The 15176-nt window shown below is 37.1% G+C and overlaps 1 protein-coding gene across 1 annotated transcript; it reads right to left on the reverse strand.

The window, feature by feature from the left end:
* Positions 1–4918: 4918 nt before the first annotated feature.
* On the reverse strand, positions 4919–8914 carry LOC103704338 (endoglucanase 23-like). Its single transcript, XM_008787584.4, has 5 exons — positions 8456–8914; positions 8051–8350; positions 6220–6381; positions 5790–6065; positions 4919–5528 (listed from the first exon to the last, which is right to left on the reverse strand). Exons 1-5 carry the CDS (start codon positions 8861–8863, stop codon positions 5184–5186), a joined length of 1491 nt encoding a protein of 496 aa, XP_008785806.1. The 5' UTR covers positions 8864–8914; the 3' UTR covers positions 4919–5183.
* Positions 8915–15176: the final 6262 nt, after the last annotated feature.

Genomic DNA, 15176 nt, shown 5'->3' on the forward strand with positions numbered 1-15176 from the left:
CGGCCCCCTGCTCCACTACTCCCTGCAACGGCCGAATCCGGCGCTGCCCCACGATCCCCTGTAATAACCGTACGAAGCGGAGCTCCACTACGCCCTGCCATGGCCGTACCCGGCGCTGCCCCACGACGCCCTGTAACGGCCATGTCAGTGGCAACCCCATCATGCCACACGATGACCAATCCTCAGAAAAACCCCCCAGCCTGATATATATGGGGCTGGGGAGGAAGGGGGAGGGTAAGCAAGATTCTCCATAGCATCATCTTACCTGCTACCTCTCCTTCTCCTTCGATTCCCTCTAACTTGATTGTCGGAGGGCCCCCACTACCCCAGTGGTGGTGCGAGGCTTGCTTGCAGGTTTCCCAGCGGAAGGTGGAGCGCAACCAAAGCAATTCAAAGGGAACCCCGTTCACACCGCTGTGCCAATCGTTCTCGGTTTGGACCCCCAGCAACAGTATTATACTATAAATATAATATTTATTACATTATATCATAATACATTGATATGTTATGTTAAATAATTTAATATTATATTAAATTATTATGCTATAGTATACAATATTATATTACTATATTATAATAATATTGTGTTACATTACAGTAATATTATACTATATCATATATTTATGTATTAATATATATTATATTTTATTATGCTCTATTGTATAATACGATGCAATATCCTTTATGGTTATTTTGTCATAGCAAAAGTACTTTCTCAGTTTTTTTTCCAAACATATGTTAAAGTGGCACAGCACTTTAGAAATATAGTTACCAAATGGCAAACAACTTTTTATAAAAGCTCTACTTCAGAAAGCTCTATTTCCAAAAGTTCTGCCAACAACTACCTCAAATGGGGCCTAAGTAACCAAAAATAAGGACGTATGATTGTGGGAGAAAGGGCCATGGGTGCGAAAAAACTGCTTAAGCACATCTTTGTTTCCTTATCCTCCATTGATAGCCGAGACTGACACCCCATTTGGGGAGTTTTTGGAGGGCCAAAAAGCACTTTTCGGGCCCTCCAAAAGCATTTTTAGATGAAATAGAGATATCGGTAAAAATTTTGGAAAGCTGTGCTTTTCCAGAAAGCTAAAAACAGTTTTTGAGAGAAACTCCATTTTGAAGCTTTTCAAAAAAGCACTTTTAGGCCCAATCAAAAAGTTATTTTTTTAACCAAAATACTCGTGATAAAATATGATAATTACACAAAATATTTCTTTAATAATTGTTTAACCAATTTTATTACTAAGCTAGAAAATTTGTTATATTATGAAAAATTAATTTATGCTAATAATTATAATATTTTATATATTTATCATTGTATTATACTATAAATATAATATTATATTACATTATATCATAATACATTGATGTATTATGTTAAATAATTTAATATCATATTAAATTATTATGCTATAGTAGTATACAATATTATATTACTATATTATAATAATATTATATTACATTATAATAATATTATGCTATATCATATATTTATATATTAATATATATTATATTTTATTATGCTCAGTTGTGTAATACTATGCAATGTTCTTTACGGTCATTTTGTCATACCAAAAATACTTTCTCAGTTTGTTTACCAAATACATGTTAAAATAGCACAAAACTTTAGAAATGTAGTTATCTAACAACAAACAGTTTTTTATAAAGGCCCTACTTCAGAAAGCTCTAATTCCAAAAGCTCTACTTTCAAAAACTCTATTACCAACAGCTCTCCCAAATGGGACCTGAGATTGGTATGTCACTTAATGAGCTCAAGCATCATAGAATTTAGATGTGTTGAGCTGTTATGCTTCCTCTGGCTGCACTCAATTACCTTGAATTATACTTCAAAACCAGCACCACAATCTTAAGTCCCCTATTTTCCAATTATGTGAATGAATTAGTTTATGAAAAGCAATCATGATGAACAAACCTGAATTACTTCGTTTGATATAAAGCTAATATGTGAGCTCTCTTCTTTTTTTTCGCATTGCTGAACTACCTTCTCACACTAAAATGCATGTGACTTTAATAATGTTATTAGTAAAGATATAATAAGTAGGGCCTTATGTAAAATGATTCTTCATCAAAATATAATAATATAATAATATAAAACTATATTAAATAATTTTTTTATAAGTAATACTAAATTTTTTTTGTGATCCAACCTGCATATAATAAGAAATGGAACTCGACATAATGAAATTATTAGTGGTAGGGGTGCAATCAGGTCAGGCCAGACCAAATATGGATTGTGTTAGATAAAAGATACATCAAAAATTTATCAATCGAACCCATCATGTTCCTTAAATAGGTCAAAAATCTGGTCTGAACTAGACCATTTATTAAATAGGTAATCTGACCTGGCTTACAATAGATTGAATCACATTAAATGGGTCAAGTGGCTAAGCATTGCCACCTCTAAATTTAGTTGTTGTACTTTCACTTATAAATAAATAACTTAAACTTAAACCAATCACATGGCTTCATCTTTGAAATTTAGTATAATTTATACTCTAGCCTGAAAATAACAACTATTATAAAATTGCAATGGCACCATAATATTTTTGACAAACCTATACAATATTTTAAGTATAATTTAATATACTACTTAGTACACTTTAAGAACAATTTGAAAAAGATAAAAATATTCATATCCATGGATTTCATAAGGCTGCAAATAGGTTGGGTTGACCCGTGACTTGACCCGATCCCACCTAACCCAACCCACTTAGACCTGATTTAAAGAATTCATGAGACCGGGTTGGGTTCTAAAATGGAACCCATTCTATTTTTCGGGTTGGGTTTGAGTTTACTAAATTTTGATCCGATCTGACTTGATCCAATCCGTTTGATTTTTGTGACTATTTTGGTTTTCCTACTTTATAACTCGACTCGACCCGACCTGACTTGAATCCGGTGCATTGTTAGCATGAATTTTACATTAAGGCTTAGGTTGGTTACAATAAATTGAAACACTATTTTTTTAAGAAGAAAGTTCAGACTAATGAAGGCAAAATAGAGTATAATTTTGCAATGTAAAAGAAGATGGATTCATGATGAGTTCTTTGCAGCTGTTGAACTTTGTCATGTGTCATTATCAAAACTATATTTCTCATCTTGGCTCATGCATGCTTTTCTAGTAGTATGTTTAGAAAAAATAGTAATAGATGTATTGTAATAATTTCAAACAATATTACTGCTGAATAAAAAAGATTAGCATAGATGCAATTTTTTTTTCTACTAAAAAAAAGTATTGTTTACATGAACAGAAAATTTTTCTTGTAGCTAACAAGGTTGAGCCTATCATAGGTTATGTTTTTTGTAGTTTCCATCCGGACCCGATCTAGATCCAAAATTTTTGGATAGGGATTGGGTCATACAAGGACTCGACCCGATCCAAATGATCCATTGAGCCAAATTTTTTTTGCCATGGACCTGATCTGACCCGATCTGATTTTCTATTGCATTGGGTCTGGGTCTGGGTCACTCATGACATGATCCCACTCAATCCATTTGCACCCCTAGTATTACATGGATCATATGCATACCTAGATAAATTTGCAACTTGGGATAGTTTATGCAGATGGTACCACTTAGGGCTCGTTTGGTGATTGGGCTGAAAATTATATAGAATTTGTGGATTGGGCTAGTGAAACCAACAAAATCATAGCATTATAAGATGGACTAGGCCTATATTTATAAATACCTAGGATAGCTTTGGAGTGGTCCAATCCAATAATTTCATAGGATTTCTAGCCAAGTAATCCAAACAGGCCCTTAATGTCATCCCTCAGGAACTACAGAAGAAGAATCAAATTTCATACAAAAAAAACCCTTTCAAAAACTAATCTCTCTACAAAGCAAGAAATGAACCACTAGGAGATCAAGAAACAGGAGAAAAAGAAAGGAACAACGATCAAGAAAGAATGAAATAATGGATCCAAACCATCATTCTGCTAAAAATTACGAACCCGTACTGAAAGTTACAAATTCTAATAAAGATATCGCTAGTCAAGATACCATAAAGATAGAGAGGAACCAAGGGATTGATTCAGATGAACTCACAAGAGAGGCACATTTGGACACGAGGCGCGGTAGGTTCTTTCAATTGAGACAAAGGGAGGGGGGTTGAGAGAGAGATAAGAGAGAGAGAAAGAGAGAGGGAGAGACGAGAGAGAGGATGAGGTAGAGGGTGAGAGTTGGTGGGCGGTAAGGGCTTGGTATGTGGCTTGAGGTTGAAAAACAGGGTCGTGTCCTCTGTTTTACTTGAGGGGAGGGCACCAACTTAAAGCGTGCCCAATAGTGGCCTAGGCCATGGGTAAATTGCATCGCATTGTACTTTATTGCTTCCTCCAAAAGATTGAGATGCACAATTCCAACTTGCGAGTTTGGCTTCAAATTTATGTGTAAGGATTTGCAAGTCGAAATTGAGGTGTCTAAGGGGGGTTCCGGTTGTATTTTTCTCATGAAAGAATGATTGTTTTTCTTTTGTGACAAATCGCAAAAAACTCTGATCATCTTATTTCATTTGATTGCACAGATCTCAAAGCAACTATTGCACAATCCAATGGTGGATTCATGCAAAGAAAGTTGAATCCTACTTTTATATGAAAGATACAATCCCCGTCCATTAGAGAGAGTCCTATGTAGGTAATTGGAAAAGAGCTTGAATTGCAACCAAATATGTTTATAGTCCATCTCTTTCTTAGGATTAACCACCCTAAGCCCTTAATTAATTCTTATGGAATCTATGTCTTCTTTATGTCAAAATCGAGTGATTTTCGCTTCAAATAACTAACTATCTTCAATAGCAAATGAAATTCTTGAACAAATTTATTAGATGAGTATGCTGATTTGTGATTTGTTTGTGCATCTTGATGCAAGTCAATCAGCAAAAAGGTAGTTGGACGAAACAAACAAACAATGATAGATTCTGTGCACTTCGATTAAAATAAAATACTGTAGTTACACGAAAGCAAAACAAAAAAAAACATATTTTTGCTGAGAATCCTCTTGGATGGTATGCTTTCAAAAATAGAAAAAAAAGGAAGCATCAAGCGTATAGCCGCATACTTGTAATCGTATGGTGGTGCATCTCAATCAAATCCCTCATGAGCCTGCTTTTGTCAATCCAATCTTCTATCTATATTGCCATTATATGTACATGTGAAAACTCATATTTAGTTAAGGTGGTTGCTCGGGCTAGGGTTTGCAACAAAATAGGCAAGAACACCAACTAATGGAGCATTAATGTAAGTAGTTGGCTCTGATTTACGAAAGTCGGCACGGTCATCGTCATAAACATCATCTTCTCCCGGCCCACCAACCACTGCTCCAATTAAGGGATTAGGGTTAGGGTTGGAGGTGTTGAAGTAAATGGAGCCTTCCTTACATGCAATGAAGTGAGGATGGTCCTGTATCGATGGTAAAGAAGAACCTCGGTGGTGGATCCTTTGTGGATACCGTGTGCCATATCCCACCATATAGGACATGTTCATTGGATTGTCCCCTAAGAGATAATCAACCTGTAAATGTTAAAAAAATAAATATATATAAGTGTTAACCAAATAAATAAATTTAAAATAACAAACCATATTTTGTATATCTTAATTATAAAACACAATTAAATACTAAATATAAGTGATGATCAGAAGTCTTATTACATCAGTGGAATACTAAAGATCATCTTTGATGGTTTAGACTACTTGTATGTTGGTCTTAGTTTTTATGCTTTTCGAACCCTTTCATAAAGCAAGATATATTCCTCATGATGTAAGACCTAATACCTGTTTTTTGGCTTGAAGGCGAAGGGATGCCGGTCCGACCGTGATGCTACCGCAGTTAACAGTTTGTGATGATCTTGAGAGGTAATTGGCGTAGGCGAGGAGAAGGAAGGCAATGGAGGTCACATGCTGCATATTGCTCCCTCCTGGTTTGTATATGAGACCTCCAGGTGTGTATTGGATGTGTGAGGATGAGGATTCTGGTATTAGCGTGCACATGAAACTGTCTGCAGACTCCTTATAGGACTCGAGAGAGAGTATTTGTCCTTCCATATATTCCTATAATTCATTAGACCAACCAAAAAACAAGAGCCAAAATTAACTTAGAGGAATGTAGTCCCGTTTTGTAGGTTTAATATGTTTGCAATGAGTAATTATCTCAAAATTAAAAAAACGAAAAAAGTATGCCATGAGACTATAGGAGATATAAAACCTTGGAGACAAGAACATTGAGGCCGGCATGCTTGTTATCCCATCCGAATTCATTGATGTTGTCATCTGCTCCAAGTGTTTTGCCGTTATCTTGTATGTAATCAAGGAAGGAATCATTTTGTGAGGCTCTCCTTAGCCATGCTGCTCCCCACAGTAACTCATCCTATGCCAATGATTACCAGTCAATAGTTAGTAAGCATCACCAGGCATCGTCACAAGTTGCTACTTGAAAGAAAAGGTAATAAAAGATCTAGCTTTTCCCTTACCCTAAGATCATGCATGTAATCTATTGATGGTATTGCTAAGCCTATCATGCTCTTTTCCACTACATTTGGATAAGCTCATGTTGTACTGCATTAGCTCAGCTGGTTGACACCTCTCCGATTAAAGTATCAGGTAGCAATAAAAACTACGATGTTTTCGAACAAAAATAGACTGCATTATCTAATTAAGGACGTGCAGACTTTTGAAAACCAAGATTGGTATATATTGTTGTGATCACACTGAGGACAAACTATAGACGACAGACCGAGCATGTGGGCATGCCGTGTTTGTGCTGCTAAGACACCAATAAGTTCATTTATTTCTTGTGCTTTTGTACCTATCGAGTAAATCACATGCATGTTTCCACCGATTTCCACCGAACACGGGAATGAGAACAATGGAATTGTTCAATCTTTCATTTAATACAGGATAATTAGGATTGCAGTGAATCTGAAACTTCTTCACTCCAATCCCAAACCTAAATTCAGGGACAAGGAAAGATCATAGCATAAGGAGTTGGATTGTTAAATTAACTTTTAATTATACGTGGAATCAGGCTCAGTTTTGATTGAACAAGTCCATTTTTTTCCTTTTTCTTTTTTTTGAGATCGATAACCGACTTGATTGGAGATTGAAAGAAGTGAATTTCTGATGCATGCCAAGGATGGGCTTTAACTTCATATATGAATCAGGTTAAATTCCGGTCGAACAAGTCCCATTTTTTAAAGATCAATATCCGGCATGATTGGAGATTGGGAGAAGTGAATTTCTGATACATGCCAAGAATGGGCTTCAGCTTCACATATATGGATCAGCTTGAGGCCGCTGGGGATGGAATGAACCTTATTTTTTATGCATCACTTTGAAGTAATTATCCAATGTCTAAGAACACCTAGAAGGTAAAATTCTTCTCACAGCTCTATCCACAAAATCCAGTAAGAGAGGTATGCCTTTAATGAGTCGCTTGTGGATGAAAGCTTCACCATTTCTATTGGAATTCATTAGCAGACGGAGAGATGTCTGCTTAGTAAAAAAAATATGGGTCATAAAATATTTGGTGCCTACTCATTTATAAAATTTCGTATCACGGGAGCCACACAAGACCCATTCACCGCCTAACTTGTTCCCATCAGCAGCTAACTAGGACTAAAGCACAGCCGTGTGGACCGAGGCCATGTCGCTTTCCATAATTCCTCTCCATAAAAATAGTCTTCCATATGCCCTTGTTTTGCTCACCCAAGGTAGACAACAGACCAAAAAAATGTTCACGGATAGCTACATGAATAAATTCCCCATCACCTAGCCATTAAGTCAGTGTCATGTTCCCAAAACTTAATTTTCTAACTACATTAAAGAGCCCAACATATGTCACGTTTCCCAAAAAAACAAGAGTACTAATCAAAGATTTCTCACCACCCACTAATTGCTGTTGTAAAAAATTAATTATAACATAGCTGTTAAACCAAAAACTGGATATTAAGACCGCTGTTAATTATCCAATCAGAAAGCAAAGCAGCGAGAAGCAAAGAAGAAAAAAGAAGAAAGAGAGAGAGAGAGCGAGGACTTGCCTGATACCCATCAAAATCACAGTAGAAAGGGCAGACACCAGCTCGGAGACCCGGGTCATCGCTGTATGCTCCTTTGTAGTTGTCCGCGAACTCGAACACCCGCATTGCGTTCTCCAACAGCTTCTGCGAGTAGCCCGGGTCAAGAGACCGGAAAACCATCGACGCCGCCGCTAATGCCGCCGCCGTCTCGCCGGCCACCTCCGACCCCGGCCTGTCCGCGCTCACGTTGTACACCGTCCTCGCCGTGTCCATGTCCTCCGGCCTCTCCCAACAGTTATGATCGCTTATCGGATTACCTACCTAGCCAACACACACACACGTATATATTAGTTGTAGATAACAAGCTAAGCCTTCTTAATTAATACAAGAAAACACTTCCTTGGTGCTACTACTGCACTTGCTTGCCTGAACAAAGATACGGCCGGGCTGAGAGATGGTTTTAAGGAGGTAGTCGGTGGCCCACCGGATGGCGACGGCGGCATTGCGGAGTTCGTCGGGCGGCATGGCGTCGGCGAACTCGATCACGCTCCACGACAGCATTGTGGCGGTGAAGGCCATCGGGAAGCCGAACTTGACATTGTCCCCGGCGTCGTAGTAGCCACCTTCGAGGTCGACGCCGGCCTCCGAGCCGTCGGACAGCCCGGAGTCCCCCCGCCAAGTTGCCCGCTGGGCGGGCGGGAGCCGGCCGGACCGCTGCCCCTCGAAGAAGAAGATGGATTTGGTCAGTGCATCATGGTAGTTATGGGTGGAGGCCGGAGGTGACTGAACTAAGAGAAGTAGTGAGATGTGAAACAAGAGCCTCACAATTGGCATATTTAAGCGAGTTGAGGCTAGTGTTCTTATGTTGGGTCTTCGGAAATTGGAAGCCTAGCCTTATATATTTACATGAGGGAGGAAAGAGGGAAGGAGGGGATCACGGGAAGTAGGGAGACAATAGAAAGGAGAGATGGGGCTGCCGACACGACTGGTACTGGTGGTGTCAGTTGGATCACATGCAGCGCTGTGCATGAAATGCCACAGGGAGTGGGTCCAGGGGGCACGTTGAGTGAGAGAAGCTAAAGTGCAAAGGTGGATGCAGGTTAGCTTGGCTCTTATGCTGTGATGGTACATGAGAGGGGATGGCTTCAGAATTCGGTCAAGCATGGAATAGAGCTGCATCATGATTGAGATGGGTCCATGTATTTTGGAACGAGGGAGGATAACTTAATCCAGAATTAACCACATTTTAAGCTCGGGACTGGAACTAGGAGGAAATTAAGTTTTGACTGGTGCTCTTTTGATTCAACTCTCGATTCTAGTGACACTAAACAACTGCACTAATTATTTAAGGAGGATATATATATATATATATATATATATATATATATATATATATATATATATATATATATATATATATATATATATATATATATATATATATATATATATATATATATATAACACAGACCAACTTAAGGTATTTTTGGTTGGGGCCAGGAGTTGCATTATGGAATGCCCGGAAGAAGTTCTATTCCTTTTTCTATTTTAGGAGGAAAAAGGAATGCCTCAGTCCCAGCTCTTTTTCTAGTTTTCTTACAAAATTGACTTTTTAAAAACATTTTTTATTTGATTGATTTTTTTGAAAATTTTATTTAAAAATATTTCAATCTGATTCCAGTCACGAACCAAATGCATAGGGAATACGGCCATTCCGATTTTCATTCTAGTTTATTTCGATTCTGATTCTGATTCCGATCCGAACCATCAATTTTGGCCATGTTTTGGGCTTTCAGGCATAACTCTAGGTATTACTAAACTATGTTGCTATTTCTTAATTCTGAATTCGTTGGATGATGTTGGATTGGATTGAGTTGGGTTTCAGTTGTGTAATACGATTGTCCAAATTTATGAAGGGTTGTAACACTTGGTCGTAGACACAGTTTGTAAGCATTTTGGGGTTGGTTGGCTTTCACCTTGAGGATGGGGCAATTCGGATTCATTAACAATTGTCACCGATCGTCACGGTCAGAGCAGCACTTTTGTACTGCCCAAGGGATCACATCAACCTTCTGAGATAAGCCAATAGCTTCCTACTTTTGGATCAGAATCTTAGAGGTTACCACAAAAGATCAAAAGAATATGGCAGTAGGATTTCCTTTTTCTTTTCCATGCTTTGTTTTGGAGAAATCTTGCTTTAAAATATGAGAAGGTATATAGTGCTTATATTAACCATCACTCTCCAAAGACAACAGTATTGCTCATGTGACACACTTTTGTTGTTGTAATAAAATTATACCACATACATTGCTTATGTGCTACTTAAATTGTTGAATATTAGATGCATTGCCCGAGAAAGATAATTAATGACTCCATTGAAGCACTTTTTCTGAGTTATGACAACTGAAGTTTGACATGATGGTACGACCCTTGGCACTTTTGGCAAGAGGCAAAGGTTCGATTTTGCAAGGCATCAGCTCTTGATTCAACGCAAATTACGGCTTTGGTTTCATGGATGGTTTAGTTGTATTTTTCTTTCCAAAGGATGATTGATTTTTTTTTTTTTTACGTTATTAACCGCTGTATCATATTTTGCACAGATCATAAAGTACTCCAAATTTTATATTTATTCACCCCTATAAATCTTGGAGCAATCATGATCAAATAATAGATTCATGCAAAGAAAAGAAAATACTTTTTTCATGCCAAAAATACAACTCCTGTCCTTTATGAAGAGAAGTTTGGTTAATTTGTAATAAAATTATACTGCATGTATCACTTACGTGCCACCCTCCATGTCGTAGGTTAGATGCACTGCTTGAGCACCTAGTTCAAAGTTAATTAATAATTTTATTGAGAAAATATTTTTTTTGCTTTAGGCAAGAGATAAGGGTTTGATTTTGCAAGGCATCAGCTCTTGATTCAACGCAAATTTGGTTTCATGAATGCTTCGGTTGTATTTTTCATTTGAGAGGATGATTGATTTTTTTTTTTTTTTACAATGTTGACTACCGGATCACATTTTACATAGATCTCAAAGAACTCCAAAATTTTATATTAATTCATTCATCTGTACAGATTTCCAATCCATCATTGCATGATTAAATAGTAAATTCATGCAAAAAAAAGTGAATGCTTTTTTCGCTCGAAAAATACAACTCTTGTCCTTTATGAAGATAAGTTTGATTAATTTGTAATAAAATTATACTGCATGTATCACTTATGTGCCACCCTCCATGTCGTAGGTTAGATGCACTGCTTGGGCACCTAGTTCAAAATTAATTAATAATTTTATTGAGAAAATATTTTTTTTGCTTTAGGCAAGAGATCGATAAGGGTTTGATTTCACAAGGCATCAGCTCCCCCGCTTGGATGCGGATTATACTAGGCTTTGGTTTTATGAACAGCTCGGTCTGCCTATGATAATATGTCTTACATGAAGGGTAACACAAGATAAAATACATTTCATATAAAGTTTTTCGAGCAATCATCTGTCATTTAGTTTCGAATATTATTTATGAAATGTTGTTTCTTAATTTGTGGCTCGCTTTTCATCCCTCCCTCCTCTTCCTATTCAAGCAACAGTGGAACATTTGTCACTCACTGCTTTTAAAAGTTGGTCTTCACGCATGGATGGGAATGATCAAATAAATTCTTTTAGTTTTAATTTTCTAGGAGGTTATACTAATCCTTACGGCTGGACAACAATATGCAGCCAGGAATAAGCTTATCATTCATTAAGCTTTACAAAGGGGATGCTACTATGTCCAAAGTTATTGGATTTTTCTTTTACATTATTATGCAACGCATGTATTGGAGACTGCTTGGAAATTTTGGCAAGTGTTTCTCATTTGAGAACATAAGTAGTTACTTGCAAGCACAAGATGAGAGTGTTGTGGAAGCATTGGCATGCACTTTTATGGGCTTAGGAGCTCAAATAGGTTTGTATTACTAAATGGAGTTACTTGTTCTTTAAAGAAAGCAAATTAAATTTTTTTTAAAAAGAAAAGAATTAAAAGATAAAAGAAGGATAACTCTATCAGAGAAATTTTAAAAATAAAAGAAGGATTACTATTAGCCATATCATGCTACTGAAGGTTTTTGATAGAAATTGGAATTTGTCAGCACCTTCAAATGTTGCTCGTGGCTCTCCTAGCATTGTTACAGAATTCATCTAAGCCCGTACAAAAACACTGAGGCCGAGGGAACATCCAAAATAAACTTAGAAATAAAATTTTATTATTTCTATCATAATAAATTTATAATATAAAAATGCTGACAGGTTCCAAAGCCCTTACAGTAACGAGAACATAGAAAACCTATGGAAATTTTTAGGACTATAAAACTTATGAAAGAAACAATTCTGAAAGCTATTCTGAACATACTGTTAGTTACAATAATTAGATGACAGTTATGTTTCCGTCAGTTTAGATTGAGCAGTTATATACCTGCTATCAGTTTTAGTTGCAAGGTTGGACCACATCAGTGGGACTGGGGTCGTTAAATTCGGTATTGTCGGACCCTGGATCAAAGTGAGATCAGTGTCCGTTGTTTATCTGGTCCTTCAGTTTCCAGACTCAGCTTGCACCATCTCCCTTTATGCCATTTAGGCTAACAGAATCTCAACTCTCAATGTAGTTTTGTTCAGTCTACGATCGACTTGGATGATTTGAAGCTACCTCAACATTCAGTAAGGCTTGGTTTAGACATGTATGCTATGTAACTTGATCACAATACAATTTCCACTTTTTTTTTTCTTTTTGAAATATTGGTGCTCTCTGAAAATAAAAATTCATAATTATACTATTAGAGATATATCTAGTAAAGATAAGATTAGAAATATCAGTAAGAAAATGGATGCCGCTACCTTCCCCAAGGTTTGTTTAGGCAAGTTTTTCTGGATGTATATACTTATAAACATTTGAAATTGCATATTTATCCTTGCGCATTATTTACATGTATACTTGATGGTGTTAGTTTATCTAGCATTTAATTAAAGGGTTTTTCACATGTATACCCTTATCAACTGAATATTGCGTGTACATCCATCCTTGCAAGTTTAGTATTTATATGTTTACCTTTATACATCTACCCTTATTAAGTGTATTCAATCACTTCAATTTTAAACAGCTCGTTTTTTCACAATGTTAGATGGCATGGGGACAGCAGGGTAGTCATGCAAAAAAAAAAAGATATAATGGTATGCATACAGATTGTAAATTTGTGTGAGTATATTACATAATTCAGATATTTGTAAGGGTATGTATGAAAAAAGCTCCTAGAAGATCCACTTGACTAAGCTAATCTCTTGATCATAGATTTATCCTCATCATGAAAAGCTGGTTTAATAAGAATAAACTGACAATAAGTGCTGCATGGAAACTCATGTATCCTGTGAGTCGAAACTTAGCAACATGTGAGCAACCAAATGAATTAATAACACCATTTTACTTATTAGCAGAAGGCCATCCATCCCCATTTGCTCTTTTTCAATAGGAATTCGGATCCCTAGATGTGGACGCATTAACTTCCAACGGTAAAGGCAAAAGAGGTCCACTTTGGATCTTTTTTCTTGGGTGGTGGAGAGTCTGGCTTTCAATGTTGTGGGGTTTGTTGTTGTTAGTGGAAGGTGAAAAATTTTAAGGGAATGCAGAGCCGTATGAAGGAAGAAGGCCAACTCACTGCTTCCCACTTTTTATCAACTGTCTCCCCTCATGCCCTTTATGGTTTAACAAAAGCCGTTGCTTGAGTGAATTAAAAGCATGAGATGCTGCTCCTAACTCTACCCAGATCTAGTGGAAGAGACTAAAGGAGTGAGATGTGGGTACAACTGCACTGGAGCTTTATGCATGGAGAAGCAAGAATGCCGTGCTCTTCAATTAACTCTTCTGATTGCAGATCCAAGAAAAGATAGGTGAACAAACTGTTGGAAAAAGAAGTCAAAATGGTCTTTAGAATCTTCAAGTAGAGGAATCTTAGTGTACTTTAGTAAGATTGGGGTTTATTGCTCATGTTGGACATGGAGAACCACCATCCAAGGCAAAGGCAAGATTCTCTGTTTATCATCTAGCATCAATCAAAGTTCCTAAAAGTATTATACATGATTAATGAGAAATTTGTTTATTGGACAGTTCTTTTGAGTTCAATAGCAACTATGGGGCCAACATACAGTAGCTTAAGGAATCTAATGCAGCCTAGGCAATTATGGGGGGTTCACTTTCGTCATTCATCTATTTGATATGTTGTTTCTTCAACAAGCAAAACTATAGGCTATTTGTTAGGCCAAATTTTCTAGGGTCATTTCTACGTAACTTTATTGGAGATAACATCCATCTTAATCTTTCTAACTACCTCTAATAAGTGGGCACATTATGAAGGGATATCCTACCGACTTGGTTCTCAACTCATCTGAGAGTGCTTATGAGGTCCTTCGTATCTATAATATGATAGTCGGAATTAGGTTTGAAAAACTAAGGTGCTACTTGTGGGTGCAGAGGAGCACATCCGGATCTTCTTTTCGTATTGCAGTACGGTAACGCTGGCATCAAATATCCTAAGATCAATGGATTCATCTTTATGTAAGTTTTACTATCCTATATAGTTCAATATTATGGTATCAGAGCAGACTATTAGGCATGAAAATTGAAGCTTTTTAATTTATTGTTATATTAGATATTGCCCATCAAGATCCCATGAAATAGATTTGTGCCGACCAACCTAGGTCGGTTGCTAGTGATCAGCAACTAGCCATCATGACCTGTCCAAGGAGTTAGATCTCTGTCGGACTCTATGGCCACAGTAGAGAACCTAAAATAAAATAAAATAAAATAAAATAAAGAGAAAGGTGAAGAGAGGATAGATGATTGTGGAGCCACAATCCATAGATTGTCCATCGCCGCACCCCCTCGAATAGAGATGCTTGGGAGATGCATCGACTAGCCGTCATAGCTTTCTCATACTACAAGAAAAGCGAGATTTTCCGACGCTTTTTTTCTGACGCTAGGAGGAAGCATCGAGAAATTTTGGTTCAGCGCCTAACTTTGCCGACGCTTCTAAAAAGCGTCGGTAAATCTTTAGAATCGACGACGCTTAAAAAGCATTGTTGAAAGCCTGTACCTAAGAAGACGCTTATAAATACCGTCGTAGG

Source organism: Phoenix dactylifera, chromosome 17 (assembly GCF_009389715.1).
Source record: "Phoenix dactylifera cultivar Barhee BC4 chromosome 17, palm_55x_up_171113_PBpolish2nd_filt_p, whole genome shotgun sequence".
In the NCBI taxonomy this organism is placed as follows: Eukaryota; Viridiplantae; Streptophyta; class Magnoliopsida; order Arecales; family Arecaceae; genus Phoenix; species Phoenix dactylifera.